General features: G+C 36.0%; 1 protein-coding gene across 6 annotated transcripts in view; it reads left to right on the top strand.

Annotated features, from left to right (window-relative positions):
- Positions 1-7,730: 7,730 nt before the first annotated feature.
- Positions 7,731-23,679, top strand: part of LOC110115629 — a gene marked incomplete at its 5' end in the record, with an annotated part of 33,000 nt that continues 17,051 nt past the window's right edge. For all 6 annotated transcript variants that reach the window (XR_003700867.1, XR_002305365.2, XR_002305366.2 and 3 more), the window contains 6 exon segments: positions 7,731-7,813; positions 14,449-14,504; positions 17,448-17,581; positions 17,693-17,783; positions 17,914-17,979; positions 18,076-18,295. Coding sequence is in view for 2 of the 6 variants with exons in the window: in XM_020848928.2 (XP_020704587.1) it covers positions 7,731-7,813; positions 14,449-14,504; positions 17,448-17,581; positions 17,693-17,783; positions 17,914-17,979; positions 18,076-18,295 (650 nt within the window).

Raw genomic sequence — 23,679 nt, 5'->3', positions numbered from 1 at the left:
CGGACGTGTGGCTCCGAAAATTCGGCCCCGGCCTCCCCGCTTTTCGTTTCTTTTTATATTCGGCAAGGGAGTTTTAACTGAATAAGTTCCGAGGTAAATTTTGGAAGGCAGATGGGTTTGTAGATAAGACACTACCCAGAGATTTCGCCCTCATTTTGTGAGGACTTTATGATATGAGTTCTGGTTTCCTATAGGCGCAAGCCCTTAGTTAATTACCCTCCCGATCACGAGAGAGAACTTTCGATTAAGGCTAGTCGTCAATCAAATACGTAGAGAATACGTGTTTATGGCATATATAGCAGCATAGATTGGATTTGGAAATTGGGTTGGATTTGGGTATTTGAAAATGTTTGAAAAGTTTATATTTAAAATAGGAAATTTCACCACCTAGCACTTAAAGCGGATGGTGGGGGAATGGATGATGGGCCGATCAGAGCCCATGGTTCCGTCGTCCCGGGCCATCGTGGTCCTGATCTAATGTCAGAGGAGGTAGTCGACCAACCTGACAGAAGGATCCTTGTCGCAGCCATGGGTTGCTTCGTAAGGGACCTTGTAGACCTGAGTTGAATGTTTGTCTAAGGGGACAAATTTGAATCCACCTTAGCTAACAAAGGGCTTTGTGCCCTATCGATCATATCCTATTGATTCATATCTCAAGGATTTAAGGCCATTAAGGAGCGTATTGGCTCTGGCCATAACCGCTATCTGTGGTGCCATTTGGCGGCAAAACCACTTACCTGCAGTGCCATTTGGCGGCGAAACTGCCGGTTAGAGGACAGTACCACGTCCTACTGGCAAGAGATTGTTTGAGAATGGATCCTAGTAATATTTTCGACTAGGCATTTAGCTCTTTTGAGCTGATGTAAATTTTGATTTGTCCACCCCGACAAACTGTTGCGGAGGGTGGATGAAATTTGCTTTAAGTATGGATGGTTAGATTTCAAATTTAAATATTTTTGGGATTTTGAGATTTTTGGAATTTCGTAGAGTTTTAGGTATTTGGGTGGAATTTGAAAGTGTTTGGAATGGACCCCTCCGATTGAGATCTTCAATCAACGCGGCCATCATCGGGGTGTTTGGAAGTCATATTTCTATTTATTTGATTGAACCTTGTCAACTCTGTCGGGACTGTGACAGGGTGGGTTTCGTAGGTTTATTGCTCCTTTGATGTGATTCTCATTATTGTAAGCCTGAAGGCCTAATATGAATGTATTAAGACAAATATGACGGTCGCCACAACGCGTATATTTGTTTGTTGTTCGACCCTGTCGACTTCTATTGCCCGTATAGAGGATCGGTTTCAAAACCTGAATTCACTTGTCAACCCGCGCAGCATTCCTAGACGTCACGTGTACCAATAACATGCTCGTCGGGGCCCATGCGGTGTTGAGAATATATTTCCCTTTAGTGTACCTATGTGTATACAATTTATAGTGCACGTGCAGGGGGTATTTTTTAAAATATTAATAGACGCCTTCTCTCTGCTTGTACGGATATTGCAGATCCGGTGGCGTGGCGTAGCAGCTTCTGATAGAGTTGTTCGCTGCTCTATACAGGTAGACTGTCGTGCACTATTGTTGCTTTCTGCAGGTGGCTCATAGTGCACTAACTAATCTCCTGCCTAGTTGTAGAAGCTGTAGGGACTTAATAGCTTTCTGATCTCTGCTATATATTTGATCTTTATGATACTCCACTAATTATTGTAGGTAAGATGTATTCATCCTTAGACTGAGTTGACTACAGGATACGTTGCATTACTGTAGTTTTTCTGTTCTACCCATGGGTGGATATTATACATACATTTGATTCGTAGAAATTGTATGTATTGCAGAATCTTTTGATCCTTGAATTGCTGAAAGTCATTTATATTTGAATTTTGATGTTGCTATGAGGATCAGAATACCCTTGATACGAGAGTTTGCGGGTGCTTGTATCTTGTTGTATGTCAATTGTTGCATCGACTAATAATTTCTTCATTAGGGCTTCTAATCCTCAGCATACGAGTTCATTGGTCGATTAGTATGAACAACGCAGATTCATGTTGGTATACGTAAATCAATGGTCTTGTAGTACATTTATTCTTCTCACTTGAAAGTATACCGTTTGTATGCTCATTTATAATTGTCTGAATTGATAATCAAAGAATCCGCTTCTTCACATCTCCCTTGCTTTGCTTATGGACCGCTTCTTCACTATTGTATTTCTCCATGCTCATCTACTTTGAAAATATGCGCTTGTATGAGAAATATGTTGAACTCTCATAAGCTTCTAGTTGCCCTTGGAAGTAGTTATTAGCTTGCATTTTGATTGGTACAAGAGCTTTTCAACATTTGTTTGGGAACTCCATTTTTTATTTTTTTTAACACCTTGATTGGAATGCTACCAATTTGTCGTACATCTTCTACTAGTATGTCAAATGGGTTTGTAGAGAATTTCTTTGTAGAGCATAAGAGGCAATTCTTATCACTTACAATTTGATGGATTGAAAGTCATAAGATAATCTTATGTTTATTACATTTGATTATTTACTTTGATGTATCCCCTTGGAGTTTGATCGTTGTATTCAAGTTATACCCATTACAACTCCTCCAAGCATATTTGTTAGCAAATCAGCCTCCATTTGCATGTTATTAGTGTCTTCATTCAAATTGAGACGATTATCATTCATTCGCCATTGATTGAAAACATGTCGTGTTGAAAGTTTGTGACTAATCCACTTGATCACTAACTTGCACTTGATTTGGGCATATTGACTCAACAATCATGATCCACTTTAAAATATATGTCATCATATCACATTTTTAGATTGATGTGATTTAAGTTCCATGTAACTCAATTCATGCTTGAGTCCCTCATTGTCCATGGCGTTGATCCTCTTTATTGGTTCGAACCAAGCTCTCTTGCAAACATGCTTCAAGTTCTATTCCATGTATGTTGCTTCAAGGCCTCTGTGTTCTGAGTTCAATTAAATCCAGGTACGAGTAAAATGAGTTCATGTCCACAATACTAATTTATTTGAGTTTTGTCATTGTTCTTTTCAAGTTCACATGCAATCCAGTTTGAGTCCAACTCAAGTCTTTGTAGTTATATTGTGTCATTTGCAAGTTCAAGTTCATATTCAATTAGAATTGAATTTAATTGGGTTCAAGTTCATTTAGATGATTGAATCAAGTCCACAAGTCCCCAAATTCTTCCAAGTCCTTGTCTTATTTCAGACAAAATTTCGGCAGCCTCCCGGCTTCCCCCGTTTAGGGGAAAACCAAGAGGCCGCTACACGCCACGTCACTAAAGACGTGCACGGTTGGTGTTGGTGAGACACCGCGGAGGTTGTATTTTTTGTTTTCTCCCACACGCGCACTAAAGGCGTGCTTGGGGTTTTTAAAAAGTATTTTTTGAAATAAAGCAGTTTTTGATTTCCCCGCCCGGGGTACTTATAAGTGACCCCGCTTCGCCGTACGTGCTGCACGCGGGGTTTCATCCTACCACGGCCAATAAATGCATGCTTTAGGACAGTTCTCCAATTTGCACGAATATTGAAGCAGGTTTTGAGTTTAGAAGAGTACGTACCCCTCCGCGGGGTTGTCGTGGTTGACACGTGGATCGAGGGGTCACTCGCTTACCTCGTCGTAGGTGTCGCACCAAGTTCCCCCTACACGGCCACTAAAGGCGTGCTTAGGTGGTTTGCCGTCCGACACGGACATCGAGAAAGAGAGTGGGAGGGGAGGCGACTGTCCGCCCTCGTCGTAGGCGTCAAAGAACCGGTTCCCTCCTACCACGCTCAATAAAGGCGTGCTTAGGTGTCTACCGGCCCGTCGTACACGCTGAGGACAGGAGTCTGAGTTTAGAGATTATACCTTCGGGAACCGGCGGACCGGTGTTGCCGGCGATAGGGCTCGGATGTCGAGCGGGAGAAGGCACGAGCATTCTATTTTATTAATTTAGTTAATTAAAATTAATTATATTTAGATTAATAAATTATAATTAATTATAATTAACAATAATTAATTAAAAAATTATAATTAATTATGATTAAACTTAATTAATCATAATTAATTAGAAATCATTTTTTAATTATATATTAAAATAATTAAATCATAATTAACTTACTAATTAACATTAATTATAATTAATTAAAATTAATACAAATATTATAATAATAAATTTTATTTACAGGATTTGGCCGAGAGAATTGCTCGGAAGGTAGAAGGCTACCTTCACTGCCCGTGAGCTCCCGTCGTTGATCCCGATCAAAATGTTGTAGCTTCCGTTTTCTACAGGAAGGGAGAGTTGTTGCTTGAGCAAAGTCGGACGGCCACGAGCGGAGAGAAACGAAAGCGAAGGGGAAAAGAAAAGCTAGCCCGTTCCCAAAACAGTCGCGAGCTATTCGTGTTCCGATCCAACAGGAAGGTTAAAGTCGTCCTCCCATATTTATAGGTATGAAAGAGGAATACCAAGAGACACATTACATTAATTTTATCAAAAGAAACTAAGCACCATAAGCATAGAAATCCTTCCCCATGCTCACGGAAATCAATCCAAACCAGGAACCGAAGCAGCCACCGCGGGAAACAAGGAGGCCGCACGGAACCAAGGGGCCATGGCCTCGGGAAAGAGCCCAGGCACGGGAAAACCAGCGGCCGGCCGGAATCCAAGGGGGCAAAAGCATAAAAAGCCATGGTGGAAGCCAAGGAGCCACCATGGAAAAACCAAACAATTTCTTGGGATTCTAAAAGCCCTTTTTGGAAACCCAAGAGACAACTTTAAGACATTAAAAATTATAATAAAAGTGCATTTAAATAAAAGATAAATATGAGCTAAAACTTAGCTAATAATGAGCTATCTTTTAGTTCCATTTAATGAACTAAAATTCAGCTCATAAATGAGCTAAAATTCCAGCTCAAATAGTAGACTCAATGGAAGCCAAAATTCATATTATTTTGGACATGAGTTGACCCCCCCTTTGTCTACATCAGCCTTGAAGGTGCTTGACTTGGTAATAAAGTTTGATGCGGACAACTAGATAGAAAGATCCAAGAGGGGAGAACACCAGGACAAATAGAACATTACTCGATTCAATAATTATAATGCGAACATCCAAACAAACATCAAAACGAACGAGAGCCAAACAATCGAAAGAAAATTAAAAATAAAAACAACTACTCTCAGAACAACCGGCAAGCGGTTTCCTCACATGCAACGAAATAATAGGCAATATAAAAGATGTGCTTAAGCGCATACAAATCAAGGGTCCATCATAGCTACTTGGGCCAACGTCCACCAAAACTCCTCCGGCAAATGCTACCAAACCCAGTCAACCAACACTTCCAATAGCTCAAGAAGAAAGATACAAGTGGAGTGGACTTTATATATGATACTAAACATTGGTTAGGTCCTTCTCACTTGCAACTCTTTTCTCCGTGTGTTTTTGTCAAGTGCACCAACTGGGCTTCCTCCTTCTAGTACAGCCTAATCCAACCTGTTTAATTTTTCCTACTTCTGAACTTTTTTAGTTTTCCTTTTATTTTTTTTATATTGTTAAATACTCTCTCCTTTCTAGGATGATAGAGTATTTTGGATGACCACCCAGGACTGTCTTGAAAACATTGAATTATATCTGGTGTTTACCAATCAAAAGATTTAATTCCTCATTCCTTTTACTCTTAAGTTTTTTTTTTTTCATGCTATGAAAATTGCTAGTTTGTTACAATGCGAGATTAATGAAGTGGAGTATGAAATTGCAGTGTTGAACTTGCAAATCAAAGGTCTTAGAAGAGCAATGAAACTAATATCCTTCCATTATATAGGGTTTAATGATAAGGTTTGCCAACAATAGAATTTCAGCTCTACGACTAAAGAGTTTTCTTAGAATTGATTTAACAAAATAATTTAGATGTACGGTATTTTAGATTTTTTCTTTCAATTATTAAATTTAATTTAGAGTTTTAGATTTATTTTTTAGTATATATTGCCTTTTGTTGGATACTTTTTAGGTTTGAATTTGAATTAGGATTATGTTTGATTTCGATCTGATATTTGTACTCTAATTACTATATAGGGATTATTGGCTTATATTTTTAGATCAATAGATGATGATTTTATCCTTTTTTTTCATCTACTGCTACTTTTATTCTCCTTTTTTTCTCCATCTACTGATATTGCAGTTTCTTCTTTCCGATAGCCGCTTTACCTCAATAACGCTTAGGAATTATAACAAAGTAGCCCTCTTGAAAATATGAAACATAATAGTAATTGTTTATAAATCTAAAATTCAAGCACATTAAAGACGATCCCATCAATCTAGATCATTAATTGTGGAATGACAAATATCATACAACGGCATTCTAATTCTTCAGTATTTTCAGATTTTTTTTTTTAAAGAGTAAAAGGCCAAAATAGTCCCCTGACTATTAATAAATGCTCAATTTAGTCTCAGACTTTTATGATGACCTAAATTAGTATTCCGATTATTAAAAAATGTCCTAATTTGATATCAGGGCAAAAAATAACAGTTAAAGTTAACCCCAAAAGTTAAATGTGATTTCATTTTGAATATTTTGGTGCATGCGAGATTATATTATTTTTTATTTATTTTTGTTATTTATCATATTAAAATAAATAAAAAATCATAATGAAAATTAACCAATTAAATAGTAAGGGTTAGTAATTAATAAATGTGGTTAACTTCCACTATTATTTTTGTATTTATTTTACTATGATAAACAACAACAACATCAAACCTCCCATAATATGGGGTTGGTTACATGAATCTTTTTTTTTCTATTGTGTCATGTTAAGAGTCAAATTCTCTTTTAAATCTAATAAAGAAAGGTCATTTTTATTATTTTATAACCAAGTCTTTTTTTTGGTATACCTCTACCTTTCTTAACATAAGTCAAATCTAATACATTTATTTTCCTAATGGGTCATCGAAAGGCTACCGTTTTATGTGACCAAACCATCTAAGGTGACTCTCTTTAATCTTATCTTCCATTGGAGCTATTCCAACCTTTTCACGTATATATGCTCATTTCATATCCTGTATTTAAGAGTAAACCTAGTCATCCACCTGAGCATCCTCGTCTCTGCAACATTTAACTTAATATTATGCTTCTCTTTTAATGGCTAGCATTCTGCACCATAAAACATTGCATGTCTCACCACCATCTTATAGAATTTCCCCTTCAGTTTGAGAGGAACTTTTCTATCACACAACATACCCGATGCATTCCTCTACTTCAACCATCACTTGAATTTTACTAATAATATTCCTATCTATTTCACCATCACTTTGAATAGTAGATCCAAGATACATACTATGATAAACAGCAAAATTTATAAAAATAATAATATAATTTTATATACATCATAATATCCAAAATGTCCTTATATTTAACTGCTGGGGTTAACTTTAACTATTATTTTTGGCCTTGGGATCAAATTGAGATAATTTCTAGTAGTTGGGGGGACTAAATTATAGCATTATGAAAGTCTCGGACTATACTGAGTATTTACTAATAGTTAGGAGGTTATTTTGGACAGTTACTCATTTTTGAAAATAATATTATATGGCCCATCACTGTTATTTTTTTGTTTATGTTTTGTATCCAGTTTTTTCTATAATTTTCTTACTCTAATTCAGAAATTATAATTTTTTTAGCTTTTATTCCCTGATTTGTTTAGTTTTTTCTGATTCATTTTGCCTTAAACTTACATTTCATTGTTCCTTTTAGAAAATTGCAGGAGCGAGTTTGTGTTGCTGGTTGCAACCCCGCAGTGATAGAATCTCCAAGTGAACCAAGATGGTCCCCCAAAGGTTCTAATTTTTTTTACAACCTTTTCTTTTCTGTTTATGCATATCACTGATTTTTCACCACTAATTTTTTTGGGTTGAATTTATTTGCCAATACTACTAGAAGCTAAAATGATACCTATGTGTGATAAGTTCTCTTATGTCTATTCTAATGAATAATGAAGATACAAGTGAAGATATCACTCGTAGAAGAAAGGTTGAGTGATTAAGATGGTGAAGTGCTTTTGGAGTTCTATATGATTAGACAATATCATGCAAACTAAAAGATATATTTTATAACAACTCAATTTGTTCAGTTATATTATATGAACTTGAGTGTAATGTTCAGTTATATTATATGAACTTGAGCGTGAGCAACAAAAGTTATTGATAGACTAGTGTGATAGTGATGAGAATGTTGCGATGGACATGTAGCAAAATTTTTAATGACAGACTAAGAAATTATGATACTAAAGGAATGATGGAAGTAGCATTTGTTGATGATTATGTAGTGGAAAGGCTACGTGGCTTGGGCATTTATAACAAAAGGTAGAAGATACATCACGAATAAATCAAGTATATTAGGGTATGTATGAAGATTATGGAAACTAGTGGTGCATGAAATGTAACTTGGATAAAAATTATGCAAATGATTTATGAAAAATTGATTTGACAAATCGAGAACTGAGATTCATAATTCTAACCTCAAATAATTGGGCAAGTTTTTTTTTTTAATTATTATTATTTTTTAAATAATTGGGTAAGGTTAATAATGATGATGAGTTAGGTTTAGGTATTGTGTTTGGGCGATGTTTATGATGGAAAATGAAGTTTGTATTATTATATTTGGTGAGCGGAGTGAAATCCCATGACCTTGATGATAACTGATATCATTATTATTATCATCAGCATTAAGCCTTCTGACAACTATTGATGATCGGTGGTATGCAGCACTGGATTTGTAATTTTCGATTTGGTAGACAGGATAATAAATTCCCTAACATTAATGCCCCCTCATATGTGAGGTTTAATTTGATCAAATTTTTGTGACAGTGTTCCTGTTTTGTTCCCACCTTTTATTGCTGTAATTAGAGTATTATTATATTTCTCAATCACTTGTTCTAACAAGTCAAGATGTAAAAAAAGAAAAAAAAATTAAACTTTTTTCAACTATTTCCAAAGAATGGCTTTTACCTAATTGAACATCATTAACATAACATTAAATAATACTAAATAATCTTCAACATTTATTTTAAATCAAAATAATTACCTCACTAAAGTCTTCTTTTCTTACAAATTTCCTTTTTCTTCCTCTCCCAATTTCTTTCTTTTACCTTTAATTGAGCATCCCTCTCTACTTAGATAAAAATCATGGAATGATTTAAACAAAAGTAATAAAAAAAATCTACGAACATACCGTCGTTCTTTGTCTTCTTTCTCTCTCGGTTGGTTTCCCTAGATGCAACACTTCTCACTTGATTTTCTCCTACAGGAGTGAGTGAACAAAAGATATGACTCACAAGGAGTCGTATATTTTCACTTCCGTATATGATCCTTCGCTCAGAACCACGATTTCACCTATGATAGCCGACGTATTTGACGTTACTCTTAAGGATATTAATCAAATTAATTCATTGTTGCTTTGAATTTGTGAAGCTGTTAGCAATAATTAATGCAAATGAGTATTATGAGAACAGCTTAAGATTTTTATATTTGAGCTGAGATAAGTATTGGAGGTCTAATTCAATGAATTGGATTGGAAGGATCTAACAATAATCAAGTGGGTAATTATAATGTGATTATTTTATTCAATTTCAATTTCTTTTTATGTTATTATAATTTCCTTTTAAGTATTGTAGTTATTGTTTTATATGAATTAATGGAGAGAATAAGGAAATGGAAATGTGAATTATCATTGTATGGAATTATCATAGTATAGATGATATGGTTAAATGCTACATATGGAACAAAATTGAAAATGATGGAATTACTGAGGTTTATAGTGTAATGTATATATGAATAATGATTTATATGAAAATGAAAGCACTAAAATAAGGAAAATATGCATGCATGCAAATTACAAGAGTTTATCCCCTTGTAGTATTAGCTAGGGATGCAATGTATCCATGCACGTTAAATGGAAATGAAAATAGAAATGACTGTACCTTTATTTGTACATTTAGATAGTGCTCCTGTACTAAATGAAAATGGAAAAGGAATAACTGCAAAATGAATAAAAGTTAATGGAAAAAAAGGAATATGCTATTTGATAAATATATATAAATGATTTATGTCATATAAAAAAAAGTTATATATATATATATACACACACACACACACACACAAAATAAAGTCAAATGAATATGTTTATTTTATGTATGTAAAATTGCTATGTTGCAGGTGTGATTACCATTGAGTTTACTATGTAAACTCAAATTGTTAAACTACTTTTTTTTAAGGTAAATATTCAGAAAATGAGAAATGATTGAAAGAGAGGAATACGTCTGCAGAAGACGACAATCGAACGAAAGAAAGTAAAATATGATTTATGTAAATATTCAAATGTGTAAGAGGTGTTAGTGGCTTTTCTGTTTTTATATGGGTGGGATATAATTGAGAATCTGTTTTTGAATTTGAAAGAAATATTTTAACCATCCGACTATTTGTTCCCTCGTTAATTCAAGTCTCCGGGTTGGGTCATGACATAATATGATGGAAAATAGTGGTTGAACATAAAATTTCAGCAATGATCAAATTTGTACTTTAAAAAGAAAATTCAATACTTATCACTCTTCGAAAAAACTCCACTCATATACGTAAAACCAATGATTAAATTAACTAAAATATGAATAATGATAAAATTCACTTAATAGGAGAAGTAAAGTCTCATTATAGTACAGGAAGACTCACTTTCTGAAGTAGTCTTATCCACTCGTGATGCTCTTGAAAATTGTACATCCAACAATCAAACACACTAGGATATTGGAAAACTGAAAGCAACTATAGTTACGGGCACAACAATCATTAAATCTGTGAGACGAGTATGTCGGAAGGAAACATGTATATTATTCAACAGAGGACCCCTTCATATTGGCCAATATAACAAGCAAATGTATTTCAAAATAAACACACTCCACAAGTTATATTTTGAGATTTTTATGATGATATTTTCTTAAGCTAACACTCCCCCTGAATTTGGAGGATATATATCAATCATGTCAAGCGTTTTTACTTAGCTTGTAAAAAACTAAAGTGGATCCAAAGCCTCAATGAATATATTTGCTGGTGAGAAACATGAGAAATAGAAATATTCTTTAATAGCATTGCATCTTGAATAACGTGACAATCAACCTCTATGTTTTTTATTCTTTCTTTCTTGAAACATACGATTAATGAGAATGTAGATGTCATCATGATTATCCCCGTTTAATACCATAACTCTATTGGAAAACCAAATTGCCTTATGAATGTTTTAACCCAGATCATCTTATAAGTAGAGTGTGCCATTGTTATGTATCATATATTTTAGCTTAATATAGTCACCACTATTTGTTTCTTACTCTTCTACGTAAGTTTCCTAAACAACAACTTCAAGCTTTCATCCCACTACGTGGGATTGGCTACATAAATCCTTTTTCTCCATTATTCTTTTAAGAGTCAAATTCTCATTTAAATATAATAAAAAAGGTCATTTCTAATATTTTCTAACAAAGTCTTTTTAGTTCTAGATCTACATTTCTTAATATATATCTAAGGTCATTTTTGATATATCTCAGGATAATAGCTTCTAGAAATTTGTGTTTTGGACTAATAATGAGAGAAATAGGTGGATAGTGGATTCACGGACCTTGGAGGAGGAGGGGATGCTCAACTATTTCAAATAATGTGGTGGGAGATGGTGTTGTAGATTGTGGCAGAGGTCTAGTTTTCTATGCTTGTAGAGGTGGCGAAATATATATAAATGATCTAGGAGGTAGAGGAATATGTGGAGAGGGTAAATCAGAAGGGGGAGGTGGAGAAAAGTAGGGAGGACACATGAAAGATGATATTTATTTAAGTATAAACATGTTTAGTGGTTGGGAAATAGTGATGATAGCCTTTCTTGAAAGAGTATCCCAGAAAGATGCATCGAATAACACAAGAAAAATGAAGGGGTTGACTTTACCAAGTATAGTTGATGAGATTCAATTAGTAAGATATCATTTAATCACAATCGCTAAACCCTAATATTAATGATGAACATTCATATTGAATTCAATTTATGGGTTATGTTAAGTAGATGATGAATCTTGCATTCAACAATCCCATTCTATTGATCAAGCCACTGATAGCCCTGTTCGGTCTCTACTTATTGCTCTCTTTTGATCGACAATTGTTGTAAGACATCCAAGCTCTTCATTACTCAAGCCTGCTAGTCTCACACGGTTTCAAATCCTCTTTGTTGGAGAAGATGGAATATCCTGCAAAGTTACTTGTTTCGTCTTCTCCCCTCTACTTCTCCTGTTTGATTTTGCCATTTAAAGATTCAGCGCTCTCTGGCAACTCTTCGCGATCCAAGTTGGAACCCTTCATCTTCCTCGTTTCTACACTCTTTGTCTTAGCTAGGTAACATAATGGACTAGTTTTTCATTTGAAGTGACACAGTTGGTTCGACTTCTTGTGTGAGAACGAACCGGCCCCTTTTCGTCTTCATCAACAGCAACTAACTGTAAAAGCACTAATAGATTTGAGGTATTTCATTCCACAAGCTTCAAGACCTGGACAAATTATTGTCCTTGTACTAAAATCCTAAAATACATGATAAGATGGATAAAATGTTATGGAATAGTTGAATGTTTTAGTAAGACAATAAACAGATAATAAATTGATAGAAAATTTGTGACACATAAAACAGATGAGAGTGATAAGCTCTTAGAGAGAGATATTCTTTTACAGACTCAAGTGAGGGGGAACTATCAATAAAAAATATCATGAGATAGTGAAGACATTGCAAGGAAGAAGAAGAAGACTAGGCAATTATTTGTCGTATATGAAGTACCTATGTATAGAATGCAGGATATTTCGGAAGTTGTAGTTCTAGAGCTAGAGGAGGGAATGGCACGAGAGACAGACATAGAGGTTTGACAGTGTTGAACTAGACAATCATAATTCTCTTGAGAGTGGGTGAGGTCCTGAAGTAGTGGGTGAGCACTAACACGGTGTTGCTAACACATTTGTCAGTGAGGAGGATTGATCGTAGTGAGATTATAAAAAGCATTATAAGCTGGCCATACCCTTGTAATAATGGAGTTATTGTAGGGTGTAACCTTTAAGGTAGGAGCTGAAGGGTCAGGCTAGGGCAGAAGCGAGGCAGAGGGCTCAAGAAAGGTTGTAAGCATTTTTTGGTGAGGATGTAGGGTAGGGCAATTGAACAGTAGAATTTTGAGCGGGAGTGGGAGCTTGGGCGGAGGGAGCACAAGTGTTTAATGCGGGAGCGCAGGTGCTTGGAGTATGGAAGCCATAAATAGAAACAAGGAAGGTGGCAATTGGGTTTTTTTGGGGGTTTTGCGGGATGGGGGTTAAATTGGAATCTATGTTAGTGGGAAACTTACATATTATTTAATAGAATCACCCTTTTTTCTTATAATGGATGGTCAATGCATAAGCTAATGTGTAATGAAATAAATATACTCCATTGGACATATTATGAGAAGTTTATTAAAATGATGTTTCTTATGCCAACTGGTTGAATTAGTGGTAACAACCTTTATATCAGGATGAAATGATGATGAAGGTTGTGATTTTCGGTTATGGTGATCTAATGACACTAGTGAGATTTGGATGTAATGGTGACAGGATCTTGGTATGATGGGGATGATAGTGTCAAGAAATAGGCTTGAATCATTAGCATGATGGAAGTTATGACATTTTGGTTGGAACTAATAAGAAAGTACTATCAACATTTCATAAATCTAATCCAAAGAATAAACTATTAAGAATTGACCCATTTAAATTGTTTCCTTATTATTATTATTATTTTGGATCATTTTAAAACTCCTAAGAAAATGATATTATATAATGTGGTCATGGGGTAAATTGTAAAACCCGAAAACGTCGTTTTAGGCTTCGCACGCTTTTCAAAGCGTCGCGACGAGTTTTAAGTGAAAAATTTCAATGTTGTCGGATTTTGACGGGATTAATTTTAGAAAATTGAGCGTAAAATTTTGATCAATTTGGTATATAGAACCTATATTTAATTATGAGTATTTTAAGAATTATAAATTTTGGAAGATTAGAAATGCCAATTCTACCCCTAGGTGTTTCTTAAGCAAAATCTACTTAAGTGAGGGCATGAGAGTCTTTTGGCATGTCTCATTTCTCCCTATTAGGCAAACCGAAGCCCTCACATTCTCCCCCATTCGGTCTTTTGCCCAAACCGAGCGGAAGAAACCGAGAGGAGGAAGTAGCATGATGTTGACCTTAAAGTCCCCTTTATGGAATGCTTGTGATTAGTGGATTATTTTAGACTTTATGGGGATTGCTATCATATAAACTTCAATTTACACTTGATGTTAGTGAGCAATTTGATGCACATCTACAGATTTTGTCTTTCTTCTTGTCTTTTGATCCACAACCACCTCTAAGGAAGAATATTTTCTTTCTCTAACATGTTTTTTCAGGCGAACTTTTTTTTGTCAGCGATAGAAACAATGGATTTTGGAACATCTATAAATGGGTAAGGCACTTTCCCGTCTTATTAATATTATAATGCTTAATTAAGAATATGGTGTGGAGTATCTTATTTATCTATGCACTTTCTTTTGCTACATAATATAACATAACATCTGTGGCTCATATTTTGCAACAAAAAATCACTGAGATTTACTGAAGTTCCTATTTAGAAGAGTAACGTGATTGCTACGGCTAAAAAATGTTAGTTTGGTAAACAAGAGACAATTAAGTGCCGCCAACAAAATGTAAAAAAGTCTGTCTACTCTGGAATGTGAGGATCACGGTAAGCTTGAATTCTAGAAGAGAGAACGAAGAGGAACAAAAAAAGCCATTTAAAGAAATTTGATATGAGCATGTAAATAGCAGTCAACTGTTTCAACACAAAATGGGCGACTTTTATGCTGTCTGAGATTGAAAAAATAGAGTAGAATATTAAGTCGAAATTTGATGAAGGTAAGCATTGTTTGCTGTAAAGATGAAAGCCAGGAAATTTAGGAGCATTTGGTGTTTAATAGTTGTAATTTTCTATTGTTTTCTGTCAAGGAATGCTGGTGCATTACACACTGTTTCTTTATTTTATCTAGTTTCTCGGGGCTATTTATCAAATTTAGTTGCAAATTGGGAAAGAAGAGGATATTGTTGCAGTTAAGATGCATCTTGCAACTTCATGATTCACAATAGGATTCATATTTTCAAGGTGCTAAAGCCCAAAAACTAATGCAGTGAGGGCCCGGTGATCTTTTCCAAATAAGGTGACAATTTCCAAAAATTATAATTGATGCATGCATTATGAAAAAGTATTTTTACATTGTTTTAACTATTGACATCTATAACATGCTCAACACTTGTTGACTTGTACACTCAAACCACACGAAAGGGGCAAAATCAGCAATTTAAGCGACGCGTGCATCGGCGTTACCTCGAATCTCGTAGAATCTCTTGAAATCCCTGGAAATTCCATTGAAATCCCTGAAATTTTGCTGCTGATGTCTGCTCAAGTCTTCTCCTATAAATCCGGCAAACGACAGTTCACCTCGATTAAATCCTCCGCCTCGTCGTTAAAACGGAACATAATGAGACTTCTTGCCTTTTTTCTGTTATTTTTTTCCTTTCTCCCGTAGCTACCTCATAACCAATCTCCCTTCACTTTCGATCTATTCCAATAGTTGCAAGCCAATCGATCAACAGACTCGATCTCCTCACGATCAAATCCATGCGAATAAGTATAGGTCCTCTCTCTCTCTCTCTCTCTCTCTCTCTCTCTCTCTCTCTGCTTCTCTTTTCACCTGCACCGTTCTCACTCTTGCCCTAACTGAAAATATAAGAGAAAGTCAAGTAAAATAACTCCAAGGGATGCAGTCTTTCAGAAAAAGAGAAAAAAAATCGTCCAGTCTGTCTGGCAGTGCTGCGAAGCGAAGCTAGTTTTGGGGTGTTGCATCGCCCAATCTCTGTTTGACAATGTTGCAGTGCTCAAACACTCAGCACTGTGACGCTAAGTTTCTATCTTGACCCACTACGACACCACATCTTGACCATTGTGGTGCTCTGATCTCTGTCGCTCAGTGCTGGGGTGCTTAGGAATATGGCGCTGGGGGTACGCAACGCGAGGGCGTTGTACAAGAACACCCGAATCCAAGCAGGGGTAAACCCCCCGCACCCCCCAATGTACATGACAAACTTTGATGTCCGTGACTATAGAATAACCATATTGATCAACACAATCAGATTTTACACATAAAAGTTTGAAGGATATTTGAGTAAGCTGTCATTTTTCTTTTTGGCAACTCCCATTTTGTTGTGGTGTAAAAACATAAGATGACAAATGATTGATGCATTAGCCTACAGGAAAAATTGATCTAGGAAGAAATTAAGGCGAGTAGTCGCATTAAAACAAGAAAATATCTGCAACTATACAAATATCTTCAAATTTAAAATTCTCAGCTTTTTGCATGTCTGTGGGATCCTGATTTCTTTTATTGGCATGAATCCCTAGGATCTTGATTTACATTCTTGGCATGAATCCGTGAGATACTAATTTTCCTTCACTTGAATCCGTGGGTTTGAACATATTCCAATTAAAATTTGTGAAGCCTAATTAATCGTTTTTCTAGTGTCTCAAAAGTTGGGGTTTACGTATTGATAATCGGTTGTCAACCCACTTTTACATTTTCTTTTTATCGTGTTTGGTGTATTAAGTAAGCTTCCATAGAAGGTGTGCTGTAAGGTTGAAAAGTTATGCTGACGAAATATCATTCATTACTTAGGGTTCAAATTGGCCTCATTGAACCTGAATACCGACTGTTGGAAGCATTTCTCTGAAGCGATTTCTTAGATTCTAAGCTCTAAATGTCTAATGCAGACATCTGACTCCTTATATGCTTATCTTTCTCTATTTGCTAATACTGAAAACTGGCTGAAGATTATCTCTGAAATAATTCCTTGATTACCCTAAACGCAGAAAGTAGACATGAATGCCTCCTATATATGTTTTCCCCTCTCTTTTTTTTTTCCTTGCGAAACAACAATTCAGTGCAATTAAAATCTAATCAAAATAGGAAATTTAGGCCTCGTATGTTGCCTTTTATTTTTAAAGTATAATCTTAAAATACTTTTGAATAAAACCTACATTCATGATCATCTTAAAAAAAGAAGAAATCGAGTAGGGATGAAATCTTGATGTTGGAACTTTTGGTATGATAGAACCTTCTAACACACCAAAATGAACAATCAACTGATAGAATTAATTATCTGTATCTTCAATCTGCTGATCATTGGTTTTGTTTTCTCCTATCAATAAGTTTATAATTTGACTTGAGGTTTTAAAGTTTGCTACAACAATTTGTAGCAGGAAAATAGCATAATTATTTTACTATTACACAATTCCTTCATGATATTCTTATTCTGAGATTTTGGGTTGAATTTATATCTTTATTCACTTCTGCGCCAGAATGAATACAAAGATGAGGTGATCCCGGTCTATTCACTAGAAGCAGAGTTTACTAGACCATTGTGGGTTTTTGGAATCAGTTCTTATGATTTTCTTGGAGATGAAGAACGTCATAGTATTGTTTGCAGCTACAGGTTCTACAAATTTAACATAGTTCTGAATATAGAAGTTATTTGACATAATTTCTGAATTTTGGTAAATCTAAGCTATAAGCTTACTGTATTTTGCTTTGTTGGCATTTGCAGGCTGAATGGGAGGTCATATTTGGGAATTTTAAATGATGTTGACGGTTCATATTCAGCTCTTGATACTCCTTTTACTGATGTTGGCAATGTTGTAAGCTGTGATCACTCTATGATTGTCCTTTTGTAGCTTTCATTTTGAAATAGTTTTTCTGAATAATGCTTTCAAGCCTTAACTCCGTGAAAATGAATTTGTCAGTTTGCCTTAAGTCTGATTTGTACAGGTTGTTGGATCGAATTGCTTGTTTATTGAAGGAGCATCTGCATCACATGCAGTATCTGTTGTGAAGGTTGAAAATAAATCTCATATCAGGCTTACTTTATGAATGAATGTGGTCATACTTACTGTTTTCAATTTCTTTATAGCACATTTCCATATTTTACAGATCACTCTAGATAGCAACAATAAACAAGTACCATTGTTTTCAGTAATTTGGTCTTCGTCAACAGATGCTGCAAAATACAAATCATATTTCAGTTTGCCAGAGATTGTAAAATTTCCTACAGGGACTGGTGAAGATGCTTATGCATATTTCTACTCCCCATCAAATCCTGATTATCAAGCCCCCGTTGATGAAAAGCCGCCCTTAATTGTCAAAAGCCATGGTATGGAATTTTCTTGTCCTCCAGTTATAGCATGTCTGACCTCCTTTTTTTTTGTTTTTCAAATTTTCATAACATCTATGACAATGGTGTTAGTTTAAAAATTATTATGTTTTAAGTTATTGTATTTTGCATTAAAAGGAAAATTCAAACAAAAAGACAAAAAAAGAAGAAAATATCTAGTGCCGCAATGCTAAACTCTTGAACACCACGACATTCAAGACTAAAATATGACCTCAAGATAGAGCAGAGCGTTGCAATGTGCAGATCTTTGGCATCGCAGTGTCGTCTAAGAACCGCAACGCCAAATTGCCATAACTCTGTAGTGCTGCCAAGGCTGTCGGAGTGCTGTGACGAAGCTGTTAATTTAATTAGTCTCCCGAAATGACACGTCTATCTCGGTTGAGGCCGGAGCGCTATTCTTCATGAGCTTAGCGGCGACAGTTCAATTTATGAGCGTTGCAGAGCTACTACTTTGAGGGTCGTGGCGTTAGTGCTTGTTATTTGTTTTTTATATAAATAGCATGGCCGTATTTTTTGAAGAGGGCTGACCAATCCATCAATTGTGTTTAGTTCTAGGCAGGGTCTAATAGTAAGTGTAAGTGTGTGGAAGGAGAGAAGGATCCAAGGGTAAGAAAATGTCTGGGTTTGCTTTTGGAAAGAAGAATCTGATTATATCCTTTCTTTACTCTTGTACTTTTTTTTGGTATTTGCAATGGAAATTTTCATGATTATGTTGATTGCAGTGATAGGCTAAATTATTCTTTGGTTTTATGATGTAAGAAGAATGTGTGTTAAATAGAATAAGTTTTAGTGCTTAAAATTTTTCACTATTGTTTCTGGTTCCTTCAAACTTCATTTAATTGTGTATAGGCCATGCACAAAATTAAAATATAGTGTGATCTATGTCATTGACGGAGGCGTAGTGGAAATGAAGTCTAAGTCTATGTCTGGTCAACCTCTAGCCCTTTGCTGAGTATGCCATACCTCTTTGTGAGTCTGCATATACTTTGGGATCTAGTTTCCTAGGATAGAAAATCAAGGCAGAGACTTTACACATACTCATAGGCACTCTCTTTATATAGTTAGTTTAGGATGTGTCAATCTCCCCTTCCCTAGGAATGGCGCTCCATGCACTTTCACACTCGAGTAGGTTAATCGACTGGCATTCTTAATCTAGGTAAGATTTAAGTCTAGTCTACTATATTCTCTGCCACATTAAGAAAGTTTGTGCCTTCTTGGTCACACATAACCAAAATGTAAGTCATACTTTTTACATATTATCTTTCATATTGAGAAGATGCCTGAGCTTCCTTGATGCTACACTATCGAGCTGTCACTCCGCATCATTTCCGTCACTCTACATTATTTCCTTTCTCCGCCATCTCCTCTAGTACATTGAGGAAATACTCATGTTTTTTGTCACTCGGATATTTTCTCTTCCACATTGAGAAGATATTTGAGTTTTATTGGTCGCCACCTACTAAGTCCCATTTTTTACATCTCCTCTGCCACATTAAGGAGACATGAAAAACCCGAAAACGACAATCGTAGGTCATCGCATGCTTTTCGCCGCGTCGCGATGAGACTTAAGTGAAAAATTTGAAGTTAATGGAATTTGATGAAAATAATTTTATAAAATTCTACGTAAAATTCTGATCAATTTGATATATAGAACCTATATTTAATTATGTATATTTTGAGAATTATAAAATTTGGAAGCTTAGAAATACCGATTCTACCCCTAAGTGTTTCTCAAGCCAAATTTGTTTAAGTGAGGGTATTTGGGTCATTTGAATTTCTCAATTTCTCTAAATAAGCAAACTAAAACCCTCTCCCTCATTTCCCATTTGCGTACGTCGGCCAAACCGAGCGGAACGGGCGGACGGTGGGCTCAGCGGAGGTGGCTCCGGCGGCGATTTTCCGGCGAGGAAATGATGTAGGCAAAGGGGGGGGGGTCAAATCAAACCCAAAAATATTTGGTTTTGACTTCCCTTGAGCTTACTAGCTCAATAAATTTTGAGCTGGATTTTAGCTCATTTTTTAGCCGGTTTTTAGTTCATTTATTGAACTAAAGGTTAGCTCATTAATTAGCTAGGTTTTAGTTCATTAGTTATCTTAATTATGTAATTTTTATTTATAGTTTTTATCTCTTAAATTTTAGTTTTGTCCCTTGGGATTCCAAAACGGCTTTTGGAATCCCTAGGATGGTTGTTTTCCGTGCTTGGCTTCCACGGGTTGGTTGTTTCCATGCCTTGGCTCCTTGGTTCCCACGGTGGGCTGCTGGGTGGCTTTTCCCGTGCCTGGTGCCTCGGTTCCATGCAGGCCTCTTGGGTTTCCGCGGCTGCCTCTTCGGTTCCATGGCTGGTCTGTTTCCCGTGAAAAACTGGGGGCTTTTCCGTGGTTTGTGTTGCTTGGATTCCTGTGGGAATTCAATTATGTGGCTGTTTGTATTCCCCTTTCATGACTATAAATATGAGAGGTTTTGTAATGTTTTAAAAAGAGTGATATATGAATTTTTGAAAAGAAATCCTTGGGATTTTCTTAAAGGAGCTTGCGAGCTTTGCCCACCTTCTTCCACCTCTTTGAGGAGACTTGCGAGTTCTTCTCCACCTTTCTTTGCGAGTTCTTCTCCACCTTTCTTCTCGGGCTTCTAATCTCTTTCGTCTCTCCGCAAGTTTACACCCCACCTGTATCCTTCTTCTCAAGTAAAGCAAGTTTAGGGTGTCTTTAATTTTATAAGAGTCTTAGTTTGTAAGTGTGTTTTTTTATTTGAAATGTAAGAGTTTGTTCTTCCCTATGATTAGCTAGGGTGTGTTGTCCCCCTTTTTTTTGTGATCAAGAATTTTTCTTGGGGTCCCTCTCCCCATGGAGGATTTTTGCTCGCATCATTTTTGGTATCAAAGCAAGTTAGGAAGTGCTAGGATTTTAATTCGGTTTGTCAAGTCAAGTCTTGTGAGTCTTGTGACTTGTGTGAATCTTTTGAGTATAAGTTTTTTAGGTTGAATCTTTTGAGTCTTGTTTGTTGAGTCTTTCTTTTAAAAATGGAAAAAGACAAAAATATGGCTTCATTCAAGGAGGAAATCAATCCATATAATTCTGATGTCCCTCTTCCGTTGGACAGATGGATTCCTACAGAAGGTGATTCTACAGATCCACTTAAAGACCGATTATACAAGCTTCAATATCACATGTTCTTATGTGATCAGAAATTCGAGAAGTGGAAAACATATCTACAAAGGCAATTCGAAAAAGAGCAAGAAGACATTTTGAAGAAATTTGAAGAAAACATTAAAGAGTTGGATGCTCATTGTCACGACCCGGCCCGGTTAGCTCGCTAGTGCGAGGCGGGAACAGAGATCGGACAATAAAGAAGATAAAAGAAAACTTTACAAGACAAATAAATATAATTCCAAAATATTCATCAACATAAAGAAGAGCCACTACAATACCCAACATAAAGTTTTTCTTTCCTTTCATTTAAAAATCATCAATCAAAGGATTTAGCATTAAGTTTACAAAAAGATACAAAAGGGGATCCACAAGTATAACCTTTTCCTCTTACAATCCAATTTTAATCTATCTATACAAAACATCAAAATACAAAAGAACCTGCCGCCCGTCGTCTCCCTACGACGGTAAGTGCGCGGAGGTTGGTCAGCCATCTAACCCTTCCTAGTTCCTCCTGAAAAGTATTCCCATAACGAGGGTGAGTCTTAAACTCAATAGGCAAATGCTTTACCAAATAAAATTTAGAGAAAACAATATGAATGAGATGAACATAAATGAAAATACTATAGGTAAAAAGAACATTGAACCAATCATAATTTAAATAGTATGCCTCAATGTGACCCATTAAACATTTTCCTTAAATGAGCTTATGATCCATCACTTATCATAACGCATGAAATGCTTTTCTTGAACCATGAAGTTTTGCATAGGCATAATGTAACATATATCTATAATCACCCGTCTCAGAGGTATCCTTTTTGTACTGATCAGGTACAACATAATTGGCCATTCCTTTTCCATTTGGTTCATAAGAACCACCTTTACCAATGCTCATAGGAGCATCCCTTTACCAATGCTCGGAAGAGCATCCCTTTACCAAAGATACCTCCGCATCAACAAGCACATACATTCATTCTTTAATTACTCATAAGGAGATTCTTATTCATGCATATGGTCAACTATCTCCTAATGTGCTATATGGTTTCATGATAGCAAGAGGAAAGAAAAGAGTCAAATGCAACCATGATTCATCACTTTAGAAAGAACGAATGCATTAAATACTATTACATAAAAGATGAACTTGCAATGTGAGTTAGCGCATAAGTAAAGGCTTATGTATGGTAACCCCTCACTTAAGTAAATTTTGCTTAAGAAACACTTAGGGGTAGAATTGGCATTTCTAACCTTCCAAAATTCATAATCTTCAAAATACTCATAATTAAATATAGGTTCTATATATGAAAACGATCAGAATTTTATGCTCTATTTTCTAAAATTATTCCCGTCGAAATCTGACAACTTCGAAATTTTCACTTAAACCTCGTCGCGGCGCTTTGAAAAGCGTGCGAGGTGTTAGACGGCATTTTCGGGTTTTACACTCATTCTTCATCGCCTCAGAAGAAAACAAAAGCTAACTCATCGGGAGATGAGTTCTCAACAAGGGGAGTCTGATGTAGGCAAGGGGGGGGGGGGCAAATCAAACCCAAAAATATTTGATTTTGACTTCCCTTGAGCTTACTAGCTCAATAAATTTTGAGCTGGAATTTAGCTCATTTATGAGCTGATTTTTAGTTCATTTATTAAACTAAAGGTTAGCTCATTAATTAGCTAGGTTTTAGTTCATTAGTTATCTTAATTATGTAATTTTTATTTATAGTTTTTATCTTTTAAATTTTAGTTTTGTCCGTTGGGATTCCAAAACGGCTTTTGGAATCCCTAGGATGGTTGTTTTCCGTGCTTGGCTTCCACGGGTTGGCTGTTTCCGTGCCTTGGCTCCTTGGTTCCCACGGTGGGCTGCTGGTCTTCCGTGCTGGGTGGGTTTTCCCGTGCCTGGCGCCTTGGTTCCGTGCGGGCCTCTTGGGTTTCCACGGCTGCCTCTTCGGTTCCATGGCTGGGCTGTTTCCCGTGAAAAGCTAGGGGCTTTTCCGTGGTTTGTGTTGCTTGGATTCCTGTGGGAATTCAATTATGTGGCTGTTTGTATTCCCCTTTCATACCTATAAATATGAGGGGTTTTGTAATGTTTTAAAAAGAGTGATATATGAATTTTTGAAAAGAAATCCTTGGGATTTTCTTGGAGGAGCTTGCGAGTTTTGTCCACCTTCTTCTTCCACCTCTTTGAGGAGACTTGCGAGTTCTTCTCCACCTTTCTTCTCGGG

Source organism: Dendrobium catenatum, unplaced genomic scaffold, assembly GCF_001605985.2.
Source record: "Dendrobium catenatum unplaced genomic scaffold, ASM160598v2 fragScaff_scaffold_67, whole genome shotgun sequence".
Taxonomy (NCBI): Eukaryota; Viridiplantae; Streptophyta; class Magnoliopsida; order Asparagales; family Orchidaceae; genus Dendrobium; species Dendrobium catenatum.
Note: the sequence above shows the minus strand (reverse complement) of the source record. Positions and strands in the feature narration are given on the sequence as shown.